The 27,129-nt window shown below is 38.6% G+C and overlaps 1 protein-coding gene across 2 annotated transcripts in view; it reads right to left on the bottom strand.

Annotated features, from left to right (window-relative positions):
- Positions 1-7,569: 7,569 nt before the first annotated feature.
- Positions 7,570-27,129, bottom strand: part of LOC128362429 (lisH domain-containing protein ARMC9) — a 30,316-nt gene continuing 10,756 nt past the window's right edge. The window contains exons 6-18 of one of the 2 annotated variants that reach the window (XM_053323191.1): positions 26,924-27,014; positions 26,235-26,358; positions 23,638-23,777; positions 23,278-23,354; positions 22,197-22,271; positions 21,705-21,795; positions 21,390-21,442; positions 20,475-20,573; positions 19,732-19,847; positions 18,753-18,922; positions 16,686-16,791; positions 10,996-11,180; positions 7,570-8,636 (exon numbers count right to left, since the gene is read on the bottom strand). In XM_053323191.1, coding sequence (XP_053179166.1) covers positions 8,614-8,636; positions 10,996-11,180; positions 16,686-16,791; positions 18,753-18,922; positions 19,732-19,847; positions 20,475-20,573; positions 21,390-21,442; positions 21,705-21,795; positions 22,197-22,271; positions 23,278-23,354; positions 23,638-23,777; positions 26,235-26,358; positions 26,924-27,014 — 1,350 coding nt within the window. In that variant the 3' untranslated portion in view covers positions 7,570-8,613. Of the gene's footprint in view, positions 8,637-10,995; positions 11,181-16,685; positions 16,792-18,752; positions 18,923-19,727; positions 19,848-20,474; positions 20,574-21,389; positions 21,443-21,704; positions 21,796-22,196; positions 22,272-23,277; positions 23,355-23,637; positions 23,778-26,234; positions 26,359-26,923; positions 27,015-27,129 lie in introns of those variants that run through there. The other variant, XM_053323192.1, reaches the window with a different exon arrangement.

Genomic DNA, 27,129 nt, shown 5'->3' with positions numbered 1-27,129 from the left:
GTGGAACTAATCAGAGCTACTTTAGTCTGTAATAATTTATCATATTTTTTAAGATGATCGTATCATGTATGTAAAGTGTATGTATGTAACTGGTAACTACAGCTGTATATCATCTATCAATTAGTGGAATATAATATACTTTACTTGAGTACATGTATCATTACTTTCCACCACTTTGAACTGCTTATCTTGCTGCTCCACACATATTCACTTCTGAGAGTCAATGTATTTCCCACTAAAATGATTACATAAGAAGAAAGTTATATTTTGTCCATAAAATATGCCAGTGCTGAAGAAAGCCATTTTATAGAACCTGATCCAATTCCCACTTACACTCAATGCAACGTCTTTGAAATGTCCATCATCTCTCAAACTCAACATAAGGTACAGTGAACAAGGTCTATTTACACATTATATTAATAATACATTACATTAATACTTAATGCCATGTATTTTATCACTTTATAAGTTCCTGAGGTAGTACTACTTCTGTTTCTACTCATACTGCTATTCACTGCTGGTTGCGACAACTTTACAACCATCAGGTAAAAATGCCTAATTTGCCTAACAATACACTGTTGTTATGGTGGTGTTCCAGGTCACATAGCTCTGTGTGACTATTCATACATAATAATTGTAGGTTAGGTGTGAAATACTTTTGTTAGCCTTACATCCATCTCTCCTTGTCAGCCTTACATCCATCAGATGGAGAGAAACTTGACTACAGTTGAATGCCACTGCTGCTCTGTTTCTCTTTGATGTTTAAATAAGTGTTTGCTAACACATTCCCTATAACAACTTTACAAGCTGGTGATATCTGATGACTTTGTAACTGTCAGCTTATTTTATTGGTTTTCTGCAATGCAGCTTAAAGCTAAGAATATAAAGTGACCAAACCACCATAACTTAAAAGGGCTAGAATGACGTGACAATGGAAACTTGAGGGAGCAGAACAGTGAATTTCTTTGGTTTATACAAACTTTGCTTATGGTATTGATCTTGAGGGAGTAGCCTAAATAATCAACTGTGCCATAATGATTTGCGAAACTCTTAGTGATTTCATTCCGCCCTGTTCTGTATGTTATTGACGTCAGAAAGGAGGACCTGGTGTTAATGGGCTGTCACAGAACAAACACTAGTGGTTTTTATCAGCTTGCTGGCCTTTCACAAACATTGTCAATGGATTTCATATATTTGACATTCTATAAAAGTGACATATCAGTCACTTTTATAGGCCCACTGTTCAGAGGAAGGTTATCACTTCTAAGCAAAGCGTACCTACAACGTGACTAACACATCTTGCCTACAGTTAGTGGAAATTAAAAGAAACTCAGGATTTTGGTTTCTCTTTTGAGAAAACAATCCGTGACATCACATACTGTATTTGATTTTCACTCTGAAGGCCTCTCCAACATGAAAACAAAATAAGGGCTGGTTGTGGCTGAAATGCTGATTGCACAGCTGTCACCACCACAACCGCACTTAACCCTTGTTGTGGCAAACTGCTTTTCCGCCTCTTTATGATCTGGGGAAAGAACAACAAAATGTCTCTGTGTGCTTCAAAACAAGAATTTTTCAATCCGAACACAGCTGTGATCCAGAATCCCTCCTTCCTTTCCTTTTCTCTCCATTTCCTGGATCCAACCAGCCATCCTTCTCTGGGCCATATGCATCCTGTTGCCTGCCGGCGTTGTTTTTTCCCGTTAACGTTTTTTTTCCCTCTCTGTAAATTCAGATTCTGCAACTTCTGAAGAACAGTGAACTGGTGATGGACACTACAGCCCCCTATCTTTCCCCTAGCTCTAAAGGCAACATTTGTCATGATGACAAATAGAGTCATACGCCAATAAGGAAAACTGAACTCTGTGAACACACTGACTCATTGTTGCATGTTGTTGGTGTCAGGATATGACCTTGTTCCTGCCCCCCCCCCCCTCCACTTTATAATGTTTAACTTCTAACAGTTCTTCTACAAGTTGCAAAATGATTCTTGAGCTTCCTGAAAAGTATATATATCAGCAATGTTTTCAAATCAAAACAGCTTCATTAAAGCTGCACTCATTTCTATTTTTATATTACCAATAAATTCAGTGACTGTGTGTAATGTGGAATGATTGGCTTGTACTAACAAACCCACAGGTAATTATCACTTTATTCTGCAGTTAACTTAAATCTATGGAGCATTTTTACCATCTCTCAGCTCATTGTTCTAGTTTTACAGCTCATAACGTCAATAGTTTGGTTCATCCTTACTGCTCTCATCAATCTTATTCCCAGCTGCAGCAGGCAGCTGTTTTCAGTGAAAAGGCTTTGATGTACCCACTCTCTGCTTCTGCTCAGCACCAAATGGCAGACAAAAAAAGTTACTAAATAGCTGACGAATATAGTGAAGCTTTTTCTAAAGAGACAGATATTTCCCCTTAAGAGTTGGTAAAGATCAAAATAGTTAAAAGGAGAATGAATATCAAATTGGCTTATTGACTTAAATTCATCAAGTGGCCAGAAACACAACTAGGATGAAAGTTAATGTGAGTCAGTGTCTGCTGAATCTATAGACAACCAGATTGATTAAAGGATAAGGCTGGCAATTTACTACATTTTTTGTATGATCAATAAATCTGACCTGCATAGGTAATCCAGCAATTAATTGATCCTACTTACAAGTATTGTGAGTATGTGTATGTGTGTGTGTGTGTGTGTGTACCCAAAGCTATATGATTGATGATATATCATATTCCTCAATGTCGAAGATCTCCACTGTTGACTCCAAAGACTAATAACCGCAATAACATTTTCAGTTTCTTTTCAGAGAGTAGTTCCTTGTAACTGCAGATGAGCGGTAATGTGGTTCCATTCATTTACAGTGCTTTATTTACTGCAGTGTTGTCTATGGCACACAAGAATAAGGTATATCAGGACAAACATACAATACTTATAAGTAGGATGAGTTCATCGTTGGTTTGGCTCTGCACAAGAGATTTGATGACAATTTTTTTTCAAAAGTATAAAAATCGTAGCCACATACTTTAAACAAATTTATAACATGGTGTCAGTGTTGTATTCACAGCTTGTTATGCTGCCTCCAACAGGTTAATTAATACTATTTTAACTTACTTATTACTTACGTATTATGTAATCTATGACCTTAAATTACCTCTGTGGACAAGTAGGGAATACACAAGTATTTATATTATACATTGTGTATCCACATAAATGGACAAACTAAAACAGCATTACAGTAGATATCACTAAGCTTCCTGATCCAGCTGAAATAAGAAAAAAATATGGACTTAAATATAATTATATATTTTTCTCTTTGTTAATGTTTTATCCCTTACACTGAACAGGTAAGACAGAGTGATATTGTTTCCATGAATAGAACATTAATCCAAAGGACAAAACCAAGATATGGTTAATAAATACAGAAATGTTTCCTGTCTGAAAAAAAACCCTTTCAGTGTTACGCTAAATGAGCACCTGCAAGGAAATTGAAAATTGAAATCTTTATCCTCAACAGGTCAAATGACTCAATTTGACCCACCTTCAAACAAGTCCCTCCCACCACCACACCACCACTGATAATGTTCTACACAACTGCTCCTTTTTTTCTACTGTTGTAGTTTATGAAAGAATGAGGAAGTCAAGGTAAACTGGGGACAAGGGGGATTGTTGGTAAGGAAAATAGACTGTTAATAAGAAATGGAAAACCATGCTTCTACTTTTGGCTCAGAGGAAGTCTGTGCTAATCCTTTGTTGGGTTTAGCACACCTGGGGGACTTGGAAGAGGATTACCTTTGGTCTGTCCGACTCTTGTCAACTATTTGCCTAAAATACACAAACCTCAAAAAATTCATGTGTCCCTCTTCTTTTGGATAAGTGAGGGGCCCCGGCTGCAAACCCCTCAGTCACCGTGAAAGAATGTACTGCTGAGGAAGAAAAAGTGGCTTGAGGGGATCTTTATCTTCCTCCTCTTTTTACTTGTCACCTTCCCCTCCCTCTTTTCCACTCAGCCTTCAACTGAGGATGTTCATGTCTGAAAAGGTCGATGGAACAAAGGAGATGTGATCAGAGTATGTTAATGCCCTGTCAGTTATGGCTATAGGTAAACATCTGTCCCCTCTCTGACCACCCAGATGCCCATTGGTGTAGTTAACACTCTAATAAGGTCACCAGCTACAAAGCAAAGCCTATAACACTCATGACCACTGAAAAATCTATTTTCATCTTGCTTTGATGACTTTTTCAATTCTGGTAAGGTCTTGATAGTGCTGACATACATTGATGTTTTGTTTTTAAATACATTACTGATTTAGGATTAAGTGTGAGAGAGTAACAAGTCACAAGAATGATGCTAATGATTTACTTAATGCTATTTTTGGAAACCTGCTGTGTTCATTGTATGATCAGCATACTGCACCATTGAAACAATTTGAGAAATTGACTCACTATCTCAACTCAAGGTGAATTTGCATGCTCTTTCTGAGGCAGAAACAAAGACATAGTGGACGTTCACTTGCAATTGCTTTGTCAATTGTGCTTTCCAAGGTCAAGAATAAACTATCAAGCCCAACCTTTGGGTGCTCAGACTAATAGAAAACTTGGACATCCATCCAATTCCATCTGCTGAGGAAGACCAAGTGATAAGGTTGAAACCTCCAGAACATGCATATAGGTGGACCTTGACTTGAGTGAACCATTCTTGTTAATGTCAAGAATCAACTGGCAAGCTCAAATCCAGAAAAGTTACTGTTATTAACAGATAAGGTACCCATGGTGCATAGAGACCCAGAGGAAGGCACCTAGGCTGGCTCATTGTTGACTTAATGCAGCTGTTATGTGTGATAATGATTCATCTTTTATCTCCCTCCTGTTCAAGAATCAAGAGTCTAAGAGTGACACTGTGTAACACAAAACACGTTAAGGAGCAGCTGGGACTTGCACTTGTGTACACACAGAGAAAGTCTAACTTGCATTCAAGTTAAAGGTTAATGGATAGTTTTGTGAGGACATTCCTGAGAAGGTCAAAAATGTAAAAGTTGAATTACAAATAAGCTTCAGGCTTTATTTTGTTTGAGTGCCCTTCTTGATCTTTAACATTATTGTGTTTTTGAACATTTCTGTCAATATGAAAGTTAAATAATGTTTTTTTCCCTCCTTTTTAGTTTGGTGCACTTACCAAAACTACCAAACATGGCATGAAAAGAAAGACACACATCTTCAAGTGTTTGCAACAAGCGGGCAATTGTGAGGGTCACTTCAAACTATCGGTTCAAAGGGACTGGTCAGGAGGAAACAGGAGACACTGAAATGCTGTCTCTGCTTGGATGGCGTCACCTTTTATCAGTAGAGCACATGGGTGTCTACTGATAAACACATCTGAGAGGGATGCCAGTGATGCCGATAACACTCCAGAAGAACTTGCCCCTAAACTAGCTGTTTCCCTGTTTCCAATCTTTGTGATAAGCTAAGCTAACCAGCTGCTGGCTGTAGATTTATATTCCACAGACAAATATAAGAATGTTATCAATAATCAACTACTCCTTTATAACACAAACTGGCTGTTGCAAATGTTAAAAGTTGTTTCCTGGTACAACTTTGTGACACTGTACTTAGTACTTAGTAATTGAATGCACATGCAAATCCACATTTTTATATTCCACATGTAAAATACTAAACTGGAAATTTGTTTATAACCTGTCTGATGGTGTGTGATGCCTGCTCTGTGGGAGTGGTCTTGTGCCGAGTTGTGTTGCTTCCTCAGATCTCAAGCACAAAACTGGTGAGTAAACTGACAAGGTGTAAGTGACAGCTGTAGCAGTGGAAATTAAAAAAAAAAGACAAGAAAAATGTTTTAGATATAAACACTCAAAGAAGTTCTCCTCACTGTAATCATTCCTCCTGTTCATACTGACTATTAAAAGGTCCCCATCTTACATATGTACAGTCTTTTTTTACAGTCTAGAACAGTGTTTCCCTGTTGAGCTGTGGTGGCAGTATAGTAATAAATTGAAGGACTTTGGCACTAAAAGGCTGTAAAGTTACAAATATAGAATTGTTGAAGCTTCAGATAAACCTTCAAAAACCTTTTGCAAATGAGGATGCTTGTGGAGTTTGTCATCACTTCCATTGTAAGTGCAATGTCAGGTGATCTTCTGATGGCCAGTATAAACAGGGAGAATGATTTTAGTAAGGCCAATGTCAATATTAATTTGGGCACCTGATGATTGTTCGAAAACAGACTTGAAAACTGTGAACCCTCTATAAGACCCATATGATGTCAACTTGTTAACTAAATTAGAAAAAAGAACAGAGATTAAACCTGGACTTTCATGGCTCGGAGTTATGGGGCTTCTGGGCAGCTGTCTGCTTTGCTTGAGTGATAATTCAGCATGTGACATTTTTCTTGATTCAACCTTTTAAAATTGAAATGGCAAGCCTGATAAGCCCTAGACGTGAAATATGTCTTTCAGCAAATTGAGAGTCATGGAATAAGTCTGAATCCCTGTAGTGCGATAAAAGCCAAAGTAACCAATATTTTTCCATATCTGTAAGCCCTATCCCGTACTCTTTACCCACACGTTTGTTTTGATAGAAAGCAGCAGCTTCCTCCCTGTCACTGTCACAGCTGGACAGTACCAGTGAGGCTCCAGCTCAGGGTTACGCGGCCACCTGGCTGCTAGTGCGTCAGTCTGTCATGTGTAGCCTGTTTCCTTGCATTGTGCTGCTGCCCACTGGCAGCCTCCACAATGTTAATAGCTAAACACGTCATCCCGTGGGAGACCAAATGTGAAAGTTAGCAAGAATTGCTGAGCCAAAACTAGCTGTATAATTCCTGTAGCTTTTATATATCAGGGAGAAGTTGCCTGATCACGTGAGTGCAATTGTCTTGCATAGGCATTAAAGAGTACTGAGCATCTTGATCAAAGTAACTTAAGCGGTAGTTATTACTGAGAGAATGTAGATTGAGGCATGTATGGGACGTATTAGTAAATTATGGTGTAAGCCTTTCTTTATGAAAAACATTTTGATTTGTCATGTTTGAGAGTGTAATGCAATACTAAAGAGTGTGGGGCACCAACATACATCCTGGATTTCTTAGTGCTTAAAAATGATTCTTCACAACTGTAAAAAAAAATCTGTTGTTGTTATTGTTCTGCTTGGCTCGGCTCTTAAACTCCATTTGCAACTGTGTGCTCAAAATTATTCTATGAAAATTACACTTCACAAACTCTGAATAGATCAGATTCATTCAGTCCACCTGCTAAGGATCCCTGTTAAATGGCAAATTAAACTTGGTGTGAGTAGCCACTTGCTTGTCAAAGCAGCTATTCCGTTAAATAATATATGGCAGGAGTAAATAGACTCTGATTATCAGGAAGCCACATGAAAAAGAAAAAAAAAAAATTAAATGCCTCAAGAGGACTTTATGACTGACTTTTGCAAAGATGCAGCTGTCAAATGAGGTGGCCAGGGTGACTCTCACAGGGTGACTCAGATGTCAAATTCAGAATTTTTACTTAAAAGGTAAAAGATATATTCTAAAAACCAGAACACAAGTGACACGTCACACATTTATTTAAAATCACTTAAGAAATATAAAATTCAATCACTATCGAAATACATTACAACAAAAATGTAGCAGCTAACAAATATACATCACAGCAACTGGAAAACTGTGCAAATTTACAATACAAACAATGATTTAAGACATTCACAAAAATTCAAGTTTTTCTCAGATGTTGTATGTATGATGTATATCAATAGAAATAAGCAGTTCTTATTTAAAAACATGCACTAGTCCGACAAGTGATGTCAAGACCTGTGTAGTTCTTGTAAACGTCTCTGAAGCTTAAGTTAAACAAGAGCAGCTACTCTGATACGAGCTAATGTTTATATATTTGAAGCTGGTACAATCATTTATTCATGTGGACGAATATTTCCACTATGGTCAAAAATCAACATATAGAGTACATAGTGAAATTCAGAGGATTATTGATTTATGTATCAAGTTGAGAACAAAAAATTAGCTTTTTATTTGTTTTTGAATGATATGTACAAAAACTCACTGGCCCAGTCCTTGGTGCGAATGAATCTGAATAGGGTCCATTCTCTTAAGATGTTTTCTATGGAACTACTGATTTAATGAAAGGGACGTGCTCAAGTCAGAAAACTGGTAGGCCAGTGGGCAGATGAAGAAAAAGGTGATCACTAACTGAAGGCTACACTTCTGAGTCAGAACACCAGCATCATGTAACACAACAATTATGTCACGGCTGTAGGATGTTGCACATATTTAGTTTTTCCAGCTATAACCTGGATGAGAGAGTGGAGAAATTCGAGGCCAAATGAGGCTACAAGGTGCACAGCGTTGGGAGCTGTGATTATTGTCTGACCTCATATTATGTTACAGAAGTCTGTGCTGAAGCCGAAAAGGGGGGAAAAAGGCAGGGCCACAATCCTTCACATTGTACCAGCCCCTCCTCCTCCTCGTCCCGCTGCTGATTCTCGACCATCTCTGTTGCCCTGACCCTGATCACAACCTGGGGGGATGATGTTACAGGAAGCCTGATGCTCCGGGGGAGATAGAGCTACTCCATGGTGACAGTTCCCTCTTCACCTCCGCTTCGACTGACTGCCTGAAGCAGGAGAAAGGAGGTGGAGGGAAAGAGGGAGGGTGTGGGTGGGGTGATTAAGTGGGTTAAAGGAGTAGAGAGGGTAGAGAACAATCAGATTTTAATTTATATATAAAATGAAAAAAAAAAAAAAGATTAGTCACCATTACATACCACATGTTGGGGCAGTTGAACATCTTGGAGATGTGTGTGTGTGTGTGGAACTGTCAGTTTTATTCAACACAAATGAATAAAGGCTACATTTTATTTAAATGTATTATCCTTTGTTCATTTTGGTTTAACTTCTTAGTATCTACCTCTAAAATAATAAGGACTTTGGTACTATTATTGTTCCCTTCCTATCTGAGAAAAAACAAAACAAAACAAAACAGATTTCCTCATCACATTTATTATTGAGTGTCAGAGAGACAGTCCTAAGAGATACTGCTGCACTTCCACCACCTTCTCCTGTTGCATGGCAACATAAGGGGGATCTGTCATCAATTGAAGACAGTGTTGTCGACATGACCAGGGTAGAATCATACAGTTTTTCCATCCTCTCAACATGGCGGAGCAACAGCGACTCACCTACTTGTTTTCACCAGCTGAGTGGGTGGCCCAGTCAGCTACACAAACGCCTCCTCTATCTTTACTCGGCCAAAGGAGCGTCTCTGTCAGTCAGGGGGGATGTGTTTACGAAAAGAGGGCCTAAAGGGGATCTTGCCTCAGCATGTGGTTGGTGTTCTCTCCTTTGTAGCAGAACTCCACCAAGCAGCAAATATTAGAGATCATTACATTTGATGGTTAGCAGAAGCTGCACCCAAATGAAAAGAAAATATAGGGGTAAAAACGGACAAACAAAAGCTAGCAGGGACGTACCAATAAAAGCTACAGAAGCTCACAGTAAAACTGTGCTAATTTTGTTTGCTGTGACGTTTGCCTCTGTCTACTTGCCTTTAAGCTGAGTTATGATTAAGTAATGTCCTTATGAGTACATAGATGCCTGACACATGCCAGACCTCCAAAGTACAACACACACACAGTAGGATGCAGTGGATTTGACTTACTATTAGGCCCTATTACAGGCTTTATGGTATGGGCACCCGGCGTAAAAGCCGGAGGTAATCGCTCATCAAATGCAATTAAGATGCATGAGAGCATGGAGTGATGTTATCACCCAGCTAAGAGCACCAGAACAATTGATCAAGCCATCAACCCTGCAGTGACTCAAGTTCTATGTTTAAGATCTTAAATTGACAGCAAAATAAATATGGAACCTTAAGTATGTCATTGCTGAACAAGAAAAACTTTTTCCATTTTTTCCATCTACTAGTATACTATATATATATATATATGTGTGTGTATATATAGATATATACACGTGGCAGTGATATGTAATGGCCATTTTGTAACAAATGCAGATAATTCCTTGAAGTCTTGTGAACTGACAAAATAATCCCCCATTTTACTTGTTTTAACAGCTACTGTGGCTGTATATTGTCAACACAATGTAACATTCAGAAACACTTTGCCGTACAAGTTCAGATGAAAATGAGTCAAAAAACTAGCTTCATCTTTTTTAGTTCACTTGGAGAAAACAAGATTTATATGTCATAGTCTAATGGCCTAAAATCAGAAACCTACAGTACTCACTCTACTCAGTAAACAAGCAGAAACAGTTGTGTCAGAGCATTGTGTCCCTGGGCTAAGTGTGTGCGTCTGCTCTCAAAAAACCTCCCAATGAGGTTAAAATCCGTTGATTCATGGCAATCCTTTTTTGTGCGATTGCTAGAGGGAAAGTCAAAATGATGAGTCCTGTATAAATTGAAAATGCAATATTTAAGTGCAGCAGAAGAGTCCAAAATTTGTCCAGTTTAGGACAACTGTGAGTGAATGAAAAAAATAAATGTGTGAATTAATATCTGAGTGTTTCCCAATTTATGAGAAGTTGTAAAACTAGCAGGACCCATGCAACACACAGAACTTTATGGAAAAGCTTTGAATTCAAATCGCAGATTTTATCACAGACTTCCAGTTATAACTGAAAGCCTTATATGTAACTTAATATATGAGGCAGTAAATTATACAGTAAATTCCACTTTTGTATTCCCACTATGTTATTGTAAGTCTTCTTTTGTTTTCAGGACTGGACCGGTCAATTCTGGTAAAACCTGTTTGTAGCCAACCCCAATCTAACCCACATTGGCTACTGCTACTATTAAATGTTTCCAAGCCAACTTGATTTTTTTCAGAAGCAGTGGACCTCCAAATCATGGCTGAATATCTGCCTGTAGCTGTAAGAATAGACAAGGTAGTAAGCTGGAGCCAAAATTGTCTGTCTGGCAGCCAGTGTTGATTTCCCACCCATATAACATATGCTTACTTCCACTTTGCTGTGCCCCTCCCCCTGGGGAACTGGCAGAGCCTGGCCGGCTGCTCTGCCGTGGCTCCGACTGGGAAAACTGGGGTGCCAGAGCCGGGCCTCGACCCCGGCTGCTCTGGCTGGCTGCTGCATCAGGTGTCCGGGGAATCTTGGGTTGGCTTTCAAACGCAGGGATATAATCACCGCTGGTAACAGAGAAAAGAAGAGGAGGAGGAAAAAGATATAAATATAGTACAATAAATGCTTTTCTAATATTTTCCATATACACAATAAAAAACACTGGCTCGATCACCAACAGGACAAGAAAACACTCCACTTGCAAAAAGTAGACCTATATCTACATTAGGGCAACATATGCCAACCCATCCTTTTGAGATGATACAACATGTCCTTTATTGATTACTTGTTTCCATGTCAGTTTTTAATACAGCTGCTCTTCATTTCTCAGTTGGTTATGGCTAGAAGGATCCTTCAGTAAAAGCTCACCCTTGTCTCTGATGAGCTGCTCAGTAGCCGTGAGATGCTACAGTCATGAACAGATTTCATTTGACAGGTTTCATATGCAAAAGAACTCACGGGTGTTCTGTATACAGTTTCAACCTTGCACAAAACTCTTGCCCTTGACATTTGATAGCATCCATTTAACTTTCAGTCGATTTGCCTCCATTTCTGGTGATAGTGTGACAAGCTATTTCACCGATACTACCAAGATACCCAGTCGAGACAGCTATCAGCAGGGTCATCCATATCATACAGATTTTAAAGGACTACTTCATACATATTGCATTTCTATAATATTGATATTTTATATAGTTTTTGTGATTTCTAATTATTGTAGATGTTTAAAAGGAGCATCAGTGTGTCTTCGCGATTTTAAGGGGTGGGCTGCATATTTCTGAAAGATGAAAACAGATATCAAAGACATTCTCGCAGTGTCTATTGGCTAGTTTAAAAAAAAAAAACTCCTAATTATATTGAGTTGATTGATTAAACCAAGCTTAAGTTTTTCTTTCAACCTTTTATAGTGCCTAAATTTAGATTTGACTTAGGGAGGAGTTACTTGTCGAGTATAATTATCCTTCTTGCTTGTTTCTTTCTTTTCCAACCATACAGTGTTCAGTACAGTTTTACCGTTCTCATTCATACTGCATAATAATACATAACATTATTAGGATGAAGACATTGGGATAAAACTTTACACTGGCTCTGGCGTCAGTGTAATCAATTAATTTTGTATTGCATACTAATGTAATACTAGTATGCATTTCCATTTAATCATTGCATCCTTTTATGAGAATACTTTCATTGGGTGATTACACACTATTTTGTGGTTAATTTACTGGAGCAAATAAAATACAGAGGAAACCGCTTAAAGTGATCATAGTTACAGGGATCATCTGCTTATATTCATCAATAACATTGGGACAGCATTATTCCAATATATATGCTGTTTAAATAATTAGCTTATAGTAATCAAGTAGTCTACTTACAGTTTTCATTTTGCATCTTTTCATACATGACAACATATGGTAAGAAATTATTATTACGATTATTCAGATTTTTTTTAGTGGGTGCAGCACCATTATTGACTGGTAGTAACCTGTCTGCTTCCAGCTGATTACCTGAGGCTGGTGCTGCATGCACACTGAAATCCTGACAGAAAAAAGGAAAGTAATTTTTTCTAAACGAAAACCATAGTCTCCTTGAAGCTTAAGGAGTCAGTCAAATTGAGTAAATAGTAACTGTCCACTTCATGTCTTTATATTGATGTAATTAATATACAAAACTTGATTAGATAGTAATCTGCATGAGAAATAAAAAAAAAGAAGTTCAAATTGACCTAGACAGTCATGATCACTATAAGCAGCACTGTAATCATCAATGGAAGAATGATGTCGTATTGTGTTACTGAAAACACAAAGAGGGTAATTTGTACCCCTATCTCTGTGAGTCTGAGAAACCGAATCATAAGGAATAAATTCTGCTTCCAGTCACACAGTGACTTTGCTAATGTCCTTATCAGGCAGGAGCCAAATGATCTACACCCAGTGAAGCTATCCTATATCATAATAGATGGCTGGATTTCAGTCAAACTCATTCTTGTTTCTGCTCAGTCGTCACACTGGCTCCAGAATCCCTGATATCATCTGGTCAAAGTTAATGTGTGAATAAGCTGTAACCCTAGTTCATTGAACACAGCTAGAGGCATTTGACAGCTTCTACACTTGCAATATCATGACACAAGGGATGTAACTTTGTCACAAAACAATGTGTATTCTCTCGCAGCATTATGAGTAGGCAAGCAAGGCCACATTGACAAAGCCTGGTTAACCCTCATGGAGTACTAAAAAATGTTATGTCCTCCATAATGTTAAGGTGGGAAATGGAGCCTAGTACTCATCAAGGTCTGCTTGATTAATACATACAACTAATACCGTGCAGTTAATACCATCCAGAAGAGACGGGACACTGGGAATGACAGGAATAACCATTTAATCATTTGGACATGTAGAAGCTTGTAACTGCTTTCTTGGCCATGGTATGTGTGAGTGAATGTCTCCAGTACCCAGGTTTCATGTCATAACTGTCAATGGTGAGGCGGAGCTGATTGCTCTCTCCTTGTTAACGCAGGCTACCAATGTTCTGCTGTTCTGACGGGCAGCACTGAATCCATTACCATGCAAACTGATGTAGTAGCAATGATCCTGCAGAAGGGTCAGGGGCATCAGGGTTTTTCTAGTTGTCTAGTAGTCAGGTGTTGGTGTTTGTGACTATATTCAAGCCCAACCAATGAACACTTGATGAAACCTCTTCATGTGCGAGAGCCCCAGTGAATCAGTGGGAGAACGACAGAATAATGACCTAGTAGGTGCATGATTGACACTCTTAACCCCAGGGGTATGCTTGAAAAAAAGAAAAAAGTTTGCATCTCCGAACTGATCCTAGCTGAAGGCAAAAGTGTTTATAGCTACTGTGAACAGCCACACCTACATGGGAGGGAAAGTAAAAGAGATGGGCAAGATGGGATGAAAGTTTCAAATGGGAATAACTTAACTCACTTTAGGACAGTCTCTTTCTAAAAGGTACATGCAAATGAAAAGTGACCGATGTTGTGGTGACTGATGAAAAAACTTATATTGCTGCCACTGCACAGCCTGAAATACATGGATTATAGTAGAGCGTTGTGGGACTCAGATCCACACACAGATACAATAAGTTGGGCTGAGGGCAACATTGTGCTGACCTGATTCAGAGAGTTGACCTAGTTTAGCGGTAAACAAGCTATACTAAATAGCTACTTAGCAGACCATACTTGTTCCCTGTTTAAAATCAGATTTTGTATCTGGGTGATAAATTAACACAAATTAGATAGTTTAATTTCTCCACTCTGGGTTTTAACTTTAATGTCGGAATAGACAACGGCCTGTCACGTCAACCAACCTAGTGTAACTGAATAAGTTTTAAGCAGGGCCTTGCAAAAACAAGACTAGGTCCAAACCTAGTGGACCATGTATGAAATATTTGAAGATGTATGCTTAGGTATGTTAGTTTAAATGTAATATAAGATGGTAACTTCTTCAATAATTTCATTTATTTTATGAATGTTAAGTTTGGCTAAAATAATGAGAAAATGAATTGTTCATTGCTGGAGAAATTGAATATTAATAACAAATCATGTTCTTAAAGTATAATTTACTTACCAAAATATATTTTAACATTCAACTGAAAATCATCCCAAAACATTGTCACATGTACATACTGAATAAACACATGTTGAAATATGTCTACCATACTATTACAAAAAGCACATTAAGGGATGTATGTGGTAAGCAATATATTAAGCATATAATGTAGTAGTACTATGCCCTTCACAGTTAAATAGTGGTTTTACAAGCAAAATGTTGTTGGTCACCGATTTTCAAATAATAATAATTTGTTTCTTTACGCAAATTAATAAAAAATTAAGACCAGCTACTTTTTTTAATGAAAAAAGTTTGGGACATATTCCAGATGATATCTGGATTTTTTTTTGGGAAATCTTTGAATCCAGTTTTGTATATTTTCTATGATACCTCCATCTGTTAGAGACATAGATATAACTTACTTTTTTACTTTGTTTGCCTTATTTTTCATTTCCTTTTCTATATATTTTTTTTAGTTAAAAAGTACTCTGGGATGACAATGGCTGTTAGGCTGCTGGCTGGTAGTAGTTGAGGTGACATGCTGGTAACCGGCCAGTGGCTCTTCACATCTCTGAAAATGTAGGGGCAAATTTCCAAATAGCCATTATTTGGATAAACTGACCACATGTTGGGACCTTAAATGGTGACTACTCACCTGAAAAATATATTCAGTAAAAAGTTTATAACAGCTTTTGTCCTGGCTCATAATCTCTGCCATTGCTGACATTTGGTGCAAAATGAATTCTGGGATACTTGGCTGTCCGACGCTTTGGCAGCCTTTAGCCAACATCAGCCAGCCAATGGTATAACTTCATCACTCAGTCTGTGAGTCAGTCAGTGATCCATCTTGATCCAGCCAAAAAGAACAAGTGTGTTCATTAACCTAAAAAAATACTATATGTCTTGCTCATGTGATTTTTGCCAAACTGCTGTGTTGCTAGGATACTATTCACCTGAATATCAATGACTGTTCTAAAAGTTCTTCTCACTATAGAAGTCCCAAACTGTTAGTGCCTGTTGATGCCACCCAAACTGGGGTGAAATGAGGCTACTGAAGTCAGACGCAGCCAGGCTGTATTGTAGAGGTGTTTTACGTTCCTGGGGGATGGAGGAGGGGGGTAACTGAGGCGGTTTCCTGGGACTCATTACTCTTGGCGAGATTCAGGAGTCAAGTTCCTCTGGGATTTCAAGGAGGAGACGCAAGGGAGGTCTGACTGAATGGGTTTCTTTGTGGGCACTGCTCGTTTAAACGCATGTCACAGTCTCACAGACCAGCTTGGCAGTGCTGAGTCACTGATCGGTGTAGAAGAACAGTCTTGCCAAGTCTCTCCAAATACACTGACACACATTTCAATTTTACAGGAACCACTGCCGACTTAGAGCTGTGTTATTGTATTTACATCTTTTCCAAACAGCCTAACTCTAGTTCAGTCTAGTTCAGTTTGCTGTTTTATTTCAACTGTTCATTTTCATAACTTATTGCTCATCTATCACAGAATTCTGTTTCTCAGAGAATGAAAGCCAGCACTGTAAAAAGATGACTGTATAACATGGCCCAGTGATTTCATACAGGGTTCACTCACCATCCATCTAAATACAGTACTTGCCCACTCAGTTAGAAGAGATGCCTTCAGAATGGGAAGGTCATTGTGCTGTAAAGTTTCATCACTCTTTAACCAACTGAAATAGCAACTGGACTGCAATTCCCTGCAGTCAAGACAGACTTACTCTCCTCCTCTGAAGTGATGTGATGCCCATCTTGCTACAGGTTATTCAAGGGAGCTTATAAGTACATGATGGCAGCTAAGACAGCATTTGTTTTTCCCTTCATGCACAAACCAAATTAAATCAATTTAATCAAATATAGTCACTAGATAAATCCATTAAGAGACACTTATTTCATCCATAAAATTGCTGCAACATTCATGGAAACACAACAAAGTGTGTATTTGTGTGTGTGTGTGTGTGTGTGTGTGTGTGTGTGTGTGTGTGTGTGTGTCAATTTACCTGGCAGAGTGTCCATTGTGTTCCTCCTGGGAATGTCCTTTTCTGGCTCGGCTCTCATACAGTCTGTCCAACTCTGACTCCTGGGACAACCGGCCACATTCTGAGTCTGTGTGTTTGTGTGTGACAGAGAGGAAAGGAAGAAAAAATAAAATAAAATAAAACAATAACAGCTTCATCTGACTAATTTTGTGATCATACCAAACTGGTCTAGCTTTCAAATTCAATTAAAAAGTTAAAGAAAAGTTAAAACAGTACTTTTACACATTTTATGTGACATGTTACATGAGTGCTTGATGTCCTGTCACAAGTTTAATGGAAACTTCAGCATGGGCAAGGATGTCACAGTGGATCTTGTGCAGTGTTGTGGGACAAGGTATGTTAAAGTGGGCATTAGACATTTGGTGCCAATTTTACTTCACTGTTTATGCTTTCTGCAAAACTTCAAGGATCTTCCTTGCCTCTTGGACACTGGGCATCACATCAAATAAACAAAAAAAATCGACCAAATAAAGAACAACAGGTGGAAGGGAAATTAAATTGTACCACAAATATGCAACTGAATTTCAGTATGCATAGTGTGTATTAAGTCTGAGTGCAGAAATGTGATGGGAATCCATAGTTTTTGTTGTTTTGATATCCTGCTGCAATCAAACACTAAGGGCCCCGTCTTGCGGTTGGCACACAGCTGATGACGGGCGTAGTTTCCCCCGGCGCAGTTGTCATTTTCTCGCCCTGCGCCCATGTTGTCTACATGGCAAATGCACTTGCACCATTCTGTGCGCCTATGGGCGTGTTGGTCTCAAAATGAGGTTTGGTCAGGCGCATTGGTGGCACGTTGCTATTTTGAGGCAGAGGAAAGTGATTGCGCTACTGACCAAAAAAAAAAAAACAGGTCTAAAGTCACTGGCACATATTACACTGTTATTTAAGGGGCACAACATCAAGAGTCCAATATGCTTCTAGATGCAGTGCACAGACACTGTGCTTGTTACACACACACACACACAGACGCGCAGCAGCACACAAACATGCAAAACATTACAAATAAAAGGACTACAATGTGAATTCGTATTATGATGTACATCAACATATTAAAAATACGCCATATTAGTTAGTCATAATATTTATCAGATTTAATTAATTGTAAAAAATAACAAATTAAATGAGAATGAGCCTTCCACTTTTTTTTGGGGGGGGGGGGGGGTTGTCAGCACCTTGGAGAGTGCCGCTGCACCATGACGTCTGTGTGGTGTAGCTGCATGCACGGTGACCTGACGGGAGGAGACGTGAAAATATGCAGCACAGAGTGAGTTGTTGGTGTTCTTATGGAGAATGGGTCTTAGAACGACATCTGCTTCTGAAGGAAAGATGCTCCGCTTCCACTTAGTGATTTTATCAACAAGAAAATCATCTGAACATCTGTGGTTAAGACATCTGTATTAATCTGTTAATGAACGTGGGTGATTCTTACATTGTCTGTTATCCACAGCTGTTTATACTGTTGATAAGTCTGCAGCCTCTGAGATGCTGCACGGAGCGCAGTGCCAGTACGCACAGCCACTCACTGGTTATTAAATCAGCTGATGACACCAGGCTGCTACAGTATAACCACACACACCTCTACACTCATCAGACTGGTTGGTTATAGCTCCATATTCTTTCTTTATATGAATTAAATGTCAGGTTAGCAGCTCATCAGCCAACATTCATTTCAGCAAAAGTAGCTTATTATTGAAACGCATTGCTGGGTAAATGCACTGTTATAATATACTGTTATACTGTTATAATAGCAATCTGCAAAGTGACAGCGCTCCTGGCTTTTAAAGGGAATGGGAGATGACACTGTGATTGGTTTGCGTGTTATGCCCAAAACACGTCTATGATTAATGAGGGGACTTAAGTCCAACCCTTTTAGACCATGTGCAGTGACCATTTTTAAAATAGCAAAACTGGATTTGGATATGCCCCAAAGGCACTTCCGCCACGTGCTTCACGCCATGCGCTATAGATTGTTAAAATAGGGCCCTAAATGTCAATTGGAAGTTGTAAATGCACAGATGTACCCACCGATGCTGTGGCGCAGGGAGTCAGCAGTGCTGGGGCGACTGCCAGAGCGTGTGGGGGGTCGGGAGTTGTATCGGGAAGTAGGCAGGCTTCCTTCCTCACTCTTCTGTCTGCTCAGAGGGTATTCCATGTCCCTGTTACCATCACCTCTCTGACTGCCAACTTTGTAATCCCTAGACATGACACATGACACATCAACAAACACACACAATAGCTAAATGTTGGTAAGAACTTGCCTCAGGACTTTTAGACTGATAGTGAGTATCATATTTTAAATAAGTAATAAAAGAGCACTCTTCTTATTTAGAAATGTATGAATGAAGATTTTAATTGTCATCTGTTCCTGTTAGCAAGTTATAAAACCAGTGAATCAGAGGCCAGGTCACATTGAGGACATCAGTCCTTCATAGCTGTCATATCCATTACTCTAAAATAATACTTTCTTTTATCCCTGCTGTCCAGCTCACAACCTGTGTGGATGATGATCTTCCTTTCAGCTCTAAGGTTGTAGACCCCATTGCGTCCTGCTGACTCACTCCTACACATAAACAGTCCCATCCGGCTTTTGGATGATTAATGGTAAAATATATATTGGAACCCATTCTTCGTTTGACCTACTGCACTACTTTTGGGTGATGGTTGAACTTCATTATCCATATGGTTGAACAAAGGGGGCAAAACAGTCATTGTTAAAATGACCTATTTGGTCTTTTTCTTATTTTTTTCTTTATCCAACCAATAATCGCACTATGAGCCATCCGAGTCTTTGTTTTGTGCTGTTGTAAACTGATCAGTCTTGAAATAACAAAGGCGAGACACCACATGTCATTATCTAAATAGTATATTACATAGTATCTGGAAGTGACTTTCTAGTGTAAGTAAGTGCTCTTGAGCAAGAAACTGAACCTAATCCTACACACATACTGTCACTTTAAGACACATTTGGTTTAAGAGTGTACTGACATTTCTGTATGTAACTTACACTGCATTGACATTACGATGAGAGCTTGGTGTGACAGGCCGTTGTAGGGGCTCATCAACACTCGGTTGTGGCAGAGGGGTTGACTTCCTTTTCACTTTTGCCATGTTTGTCATAATCTACACAACCACACACAGACACAAGGAAACAAACACTTAATAAAAATCAATATAACTACAAACTGTACAAATCTGTGTTCATTTGTATACTTGTAGCCATCTTTGAACAGCAGAGAGACAGACTGTAGTGATGATGTCACATGGAGATAAATCCTCGAACGTGTCAATAGACAGCGAATAAAAGAAAATCCTTTGGGACAGCAGTACCGGGTTTCACTCCAAGCACTCTACATGTGTCTATCACGTGTTTGCCAGTGTGACAGGACTAACACTCATCTCAAGATCCTGATCAAACTGAAATGGGGTTAGCATGTGATAAGTAATTACAATAAGTAACAAAGAGTAAGTCTAAAGGCAGCATGGTAATGACATCAGTCTTAAAGCTATTCCAGATTAGGAGTGTTTCTGTCTGTGGTTAGACATTAAACTTTTAGACGCTGACTGGAATTTGATTGGAACTATTTTTTGTTGTACGGAACTTAAAATGTTAATCCTATTAATTGACTTTGATGTCAGTACCTGCTTTTGCCCTTCTTCAACATGTAGTCATTATACATTTATTAGGATAATGAAAGGAAATCTTGCAATTCACTTGAGGCTAGTGAACTGTGCGTGTTAAGCACTTACTCCCAAGTATTCAGTGGTGAGCAGACTCTCCCCAGACAGCTCCCTGGGCTGTGGCTGGAGGACTTCCTCTTTATCCAGGTCTGTCTCCATTAAATCCTCCTGCCACAAGACAAATAATAGTACATTAGTTAAAACATGTACATTTAGTGGCAGACATAAGATGTGTTGTGTCTCCATTTTGTGATAGCATACAACCAAATAGTGAAATAACATACCGTCATGACCCTGGACAGATTTCTGTTACATAAGATCTTCCTCCACTACTGACACCACTATCTAAAAGCCAATGGTGCCTGATTTGCTCGCCTAATTCACAGCAAATGAACTTGTTTCCATTAGCATTGATGTGAGTCTACAAACTAGGTACAGACCGGTGTAGTCTACACTTTTGAGACTCACCTTCACAAGTGGGTAACATACAGTATATCTGTTCACTGTTATAGCCATGGTTAATGGATAGCAGGTACACAAAACACCAAATCTGAGATCACAGGCAATGGCATAGGGGCACTTATGATCCAGGAATTCTTATGTGGCCACAACTAGAATAGGGGGACATGCATACATAAATATATACAAACACACCTGCCTTAAATTACTTAGACATACATTATCTTGATAACCCACTTTCCCACAGAATCCAATCTACCAGGCCCATCACACAAACGTGCATGCACAAACATTCAAGTAGGTGACACCCAATATCCGTGTCATGCTGAGATTGCAATCTATAGGTTTGGGAAATGTGTCAGATACAAAGTGTTCTTCTTTTTTGGTTGTGTTTTCTCCCCACTCTCATTTTTCATATGTTTCTCATTTTTGTTATTTTGATCAGATTTTTAATAATACAAATTACTAGATGGTCATATAATGTATTGAAGTTGGAAAACTCATCAATGTGAGAGGAAGTCTTACATCATTGTCGTCCTCTTCCTCTTCATCATCTGACTCTGGTCCCTCTTCCTCAGCTGGGTGGAGCATAGCACAAATATTAAAACAAGTTATTAATTACTTCTGAAGGCACATGTACTGTAAATAATAAAACATATTAACTGTGGGTTTGGATTCAGGAAATGAAAAGGTATTGCTATTATTTAACACAAACACAATTAATAACTTACAATACATAGAAGTATCTTATCTTATGTAGGTCAGTAGGTCCATACTGTATACATACACATTCAGAAAGTACAATACATCCATTGCAAAAGTGAGTGTGAATTCACCGACCTGAGTTCAGTTGTTTAATGATGAATTCAATCTGTCTGTTGAGGTCTGGGTTCTCCTCTTTGCTATAGCAGCGAAGAATTTCCTCTACACTCTGTAGACACATGACAGAAACTCATATTACATAGGGTATGGACCTAAGTTTAGAGCTGACTATTTTTCTAATTCAAAATCAGTGATTTAATATTAAAAATGAAACATATACTGTTATTAGGTATACACATTGAAGGAATGCAAGATTGAGGATTGTAATGGCTCTACTGTTATTATGTTGAATGGTCATTAAATAAAATTGGGATTGCTGCTCAGCTCCACATTTTATGGGTTGATGGATAATTATACACCAACCTGCGTACAGTTACTGTGTGTTAAGACTGTGAACAGCTGTTGTTTCCCCTCCAGACACTGGCTATGTGGTGACATAAAGGAAGACAAATGCAGCACAAAACACAAACTGTTTCCTCCAAGCAGGTGAGGAAATTTCTGTTATCTCACCATCTCTTTGGCTTCCTGTCTCACAGAGGGAATACACAGGATACTGTAAAGGGCTCCATTCACATATGGTCGAATCTGAAAAATCAAAGTGACACAGAAACGCAGAGGCACACAGAACTTCTATATTATTTTCATGACCTGGTTGCTAAAATTACTATACATAAAGCATATTATAGATAGTAGAAAGATAAAAGCAACAATGAGATAGCAACAGCTCTTTATCTTTTATAGACTTCCTTTATAAGCGTAGGTCATTTATCTCAAGACTCAGAAACCTTTAGGAAGGTATCATAAACATAACTTCTTGGCAAGCTTGGATAAGTTGTAGAGGAATTTACAAGTACAATTAACAGATTAACGGGTAATAAAGCTAGAAAGGTCTAATTCATATATACATTCAATTAGCCTTATCTACGTTTATCACTTTTGTGATAAATAGTTTTACACAGAACTTGGGTTAGGCCAAGGAGGAAAAAAAAAGATTTAATAACTTGTGCTCTCATGTTAATTATTTTGCTTTTAGTCAGCTAGAAGTTTGAAGAAAGCAATGAGGAAGACATTTCCCCTGTAGCGTCTGTCACTGATCCAAACTGGATCCAAAGCAGTCAGGATTGGCCATATGTCCTTCTTTCACTCTCTCTATGTTCTTTGTTCTCATTGTGCATCTGGCCATTTCCATGCATAGCTCCAGAACCCTAAAGCTTAGTTTTTATGAACTTGATGACAAATGGCGGTGAAAAAGTAATTTATTATTATAAAGGATCTCAGAGATAAATCCATCATATCTTAGTCCAAGATCAAAATAAAACCTTATTAAATCAAAGCAATCCATAGTGATGATGTATGCAGAGTGAGAGAATGGCATGAGGGTGAATTTCATTAAATCAAGAGCACAAATTACTAAATTGCAAGCAACACTTACTAAACTGGGAGCATAAATTATTAAATTGAGTGAGAGTATGAGTTATATGTGCATATGTACCTTTACTGTATGTGTTGTATGCATGTTTTTATCTTAGAGTGTCCATTATATAAAATGTGTATGTAACATTCATGAGCAAGTATAGAGAGTGTACATCACCTCATGATTCTCATGTCCAAGAAGGTCAGTTAGAACCTTCAGCACATGCTTGGCATTCTCTGCACACTTCCTTTTTCCTGCCGTTCAGGTAGGCATGCAAACATAAAAGACACATGCTTATGTTTAGAGTGTAACCTTTTTTGGATAGAGGATATAAGTGAAAAATAATAGTGCACTGATAAAAAGCCGTAAAAGCAAAAAGTTTTTTCTGAATGCAGGTCCAAACAATAATTGCTTATACTGTGTGGAAATTATAAAATAATTTAACAGCAACAAAGTTAGAAAGAAGATGCAGATTTAAAAGAGATCTAATTGATAAGTTCCGATTTTTCCTCTATATTTTTATTGCCTTGCTTGTACCTTTTGTTCGCAGACACAGGTTCATAAGCAGAGCTGCAGAATACTCCAGGGTGTAGTCACTCAGACTGTCTGAGTTGTGTAGCTCATCCACCAGCCAGCCAATAAGATCATCCTCTATCATAGCTGTCTGCTGGCTCCTCCTACCAAGACACAACGATAAATGAAGGATTTAAAGAGACTTAAACACAAATATTTATTACAGTCTAAGCGTTAATATGTCTCATCATATTTAAAAGCGGGGTAAAACCTTAATCAGGGTGTATACAGGTATAAACAAGTTAAATTTAAGACTTTTTAAGACCTTTTAATACCACTTCTAAATGAAATTTAAGACCAAACGTACGATGGAAATACAGTAATATTTCCAAGTGAACACACTGACAGTACGGTAAAATGACAAATGACGGTTGAGTTTAAGAACATCGGCTAAATGTGTGTCATGCAAAAAGATCACAAAAATGTCATCACTGTCCTAAATTAAATTACTGCGGCTGTACTAAGTGGTGGTGGTGTGACTCCTCATGTATGTTAATGGAGTGGACAAAATATTAGGAACACCTTTCAATATAATGCACCCTAATCTCTCAATAATGAACATAAAGCTGAATTTTCACCTTCTTGTCAAAAAATGTATAAACTTCATAAATGTAGAATTTATAGCAGAGCTGCTGTATTGGATTAAATTAGATTGGAAGCCAGTGAGTCTATTTTATGTAGTTAACTTATTCTCTGAAGTATATTTTATAGTAATTACTTATCTAGTATTATACAGTTAAGTAGTTATATTCAGCTTCAGTAGCGTCATGTTTTTTGTTGAATGCCTCACTCTCTCTCTTAAGGTCTGTTGAATGAGAAACCTCTGAGTGACTTAAAATTGATGTTGTGTAACATCAGCTGATAAAACGCGCAGCACCGTAGCATAGTGTATAGTAACGTCACAGTGTCTGTCTGAGGATTAACGTTGTTAATGGTGACCTCACATGGCGCTGTTTTCATTAGTTTTGCGGGCTCCGCTGTTTTTTTCTGAGCAGGTTCTTCCTCAGATGATGTAGATTTATGTTTTAACCAGCGGTCTGTGTTTGTTCCTTAAACTTAATATCACTGTTAGCTTGTCTGTGTGATGCCAGCGGGAGGTGCAGAGAGCTACAGGTGTGTTCAGGGTCGCAGTCAGACAGTCGGACACAGCGGTTCCGGCCCACTGCAGACGTTGGTTGAACATTAATACATCGCTGTAAATGTGTGCGGGAATTTCCCGCATTATAAGTGTTGGATTTGCGGGAATCAATTAAATTGTGCGCAATACCCGCAATCCCGCGCTGAAATACACACTGCCAGGCACCGATCGTAACCAAGAGTATTCATTCCTGTCTAGCCATTTGTGATTGCTGAACTTGCATTTCCCCATGTTTAAGTCGAGTGGCTATCAGTGCTGAATTAGGCCCACCTGTAGATGCTTTAACCCACCTACGCCATCAAGAGCTGCGCAATACGAGCTGCGCAGTAGACTACGCTCTGACCTAACCATAGACAACGCATCACAACGCAGCACCGGAGAAAAAATATTCGACCTAACAAAACAGATTGCCCGCATTTTCGCGGCGACGAGACTCAAATATTTAAGACCCAAGCAATCTGAATTTAAGACAATTTAATACTTTTTAAGGCCTTATTTTCATGAAAATTGATTTACGACTTTTTAAGACTTTTTAAGGACCCGCGGCCACCCTGTTAATGTGTCTGTGGATTTAGGTTTTCAAATCACAATCAAAGAGAAAATTAGAGATTTTTAAATGCAAATTTCCTTACTCTGCATTATATGAAAGCACTAATTCCTTCTCCCTGTTACTGTAGGATGAGCCTGTACAAGAAAGATTCTTGGCCACGTGTAAAAATATGTCAATTGCCACCATGAGGTTAATCCCTTTTTAATATATCATGGTGCAATAGGAAAATCTCAATCAATTGAAAGTATATTTAAATCCAGCTGAGTTCGATTTTAGAAAAACTTGATGCATAGAACTCCCTCCCCAGTGAGTGATAATGATGTGACAAATTGTTGTTCACTAACAACAACAATAATAGAAGTTCTCTCTCATGGTCCCTTAACACCTCCCACCATCCCATCAGGCCAGACTTCCCTCTCAGCTCCTAATAAACTTCTACAGAAGCACCACAGAGAGTATGCTCTGCTAATGTGCCGTATGTGGTAAACCAGCTGTACCAGAGAGAACAACGGACATGGTCTAGGACTAGGTGGTATCGACAGCACAGAAGAACTATGCTCTCAAAACTTAGACACAGTGTATGCTAGCCATCTACACAAGAAGGCTAGCGACATCAGTAAGGACCAACCCCATCCAGGTCACAGCCTGCTTGCCCCCTTCCCATTGGGAAAGAGATACAGAGACATCAAAGCCGAACAAACTGAAGAACAGCTTTTCCCCAGAGATGTAGCCTCCACCACCCTCCCATAGCTAGTGATGACTGAGGACTGCACCACCCACCCTCCACTCCCTGCTGGTAATGCACTCAAACATTTTATTACATACATCTAACTTGTTGTGCAAAAGTTTTGCTACTTATTATATAAACATTACCTGAGGCTGAGCTTCTGCAGAGCCACTAGCACATTCTCTCTAGTCAGGGAGTCTTTTTCCTCCTTCCTGAGTGCCTCTGTCAAAACTTTCAGAAGAATGGGAATTTGGGAGAGGTAAACCCGACCTGTAAACATTAACACCACATGGAGTCAAAATCAAATGAAGGGAAGAGATAAACCTCTTTAAAGCACATACTGACAATTTGAAAGCCTTGATGGGAAACAACATGCTCTATAAAAATACACCTGTTTCATCTAAGGTATATGTAGTGGCTTCACTAATGAAAAGCTATAGATTTGTAAATTCATTTCAGGTACATCTGAACACAGATGAAGAAAGTACAAGTTCCTATTATGACTTTTAAATGATGAGGCTATCAGTGTTAATAAAACAGGCAGCCCCTCAAACCTTCCCTCATTGTTCAGAACAAATAACTCATTAGATTCTTAGAAAAACATTTGAACATGTATTACATCATAGTAAATCATTTATGTCAGCAGCACAAATTTTGTTTCGAGTAAATGGCTTAAATAGTTACTGGCAATGGTTTTTATTCTCCTGAATGGAAAGTTATGATAAAAGCCACCAACGTCCTCCTATACATCTCCAAATCCATCCGGTAAGACTATGACTAAACTTCGGATGAAATAATGATGGTTAACCATATTTAATGGGAGGTAAGCACTTACCCTCTGCAAGGGAAGCAAATGCATTGATGAGACGAGCCATGTACTGTTGGACAATCTCGTTCTTCGACCTAATTAAATGAAGCACAGTTTTCTACAGAGACAGAAAAAGTAGTGTTGTTTAAAATCATGTCTTGAAGTGCTTTAAAGCACAATCAGTAATATTTGTATAAATCTAAACACTTTTTACTCAAATGTCAAATTTACAC

The sequence above is a fragment of the Scomber japonicus genome, chromosome 7 (genome assembly GCF_027409825.1).
Source record: "Scomber japonicus isolate fScoJap1 chromosome 7, fScoJap1.pri, whole genome shotgun sequence".
Taxonomy (NCBI): Eukaryota; Metazoa; Chordata; class Actinopteri; order Scombriformes; family Scombridae; genus Scomber; species Scomber japonicus.
The sequence above is the reverse complement of the archived record's forward strand: the minus strand, read 5'-3'. Positions and strand labels throughout refer to the sequence as shown.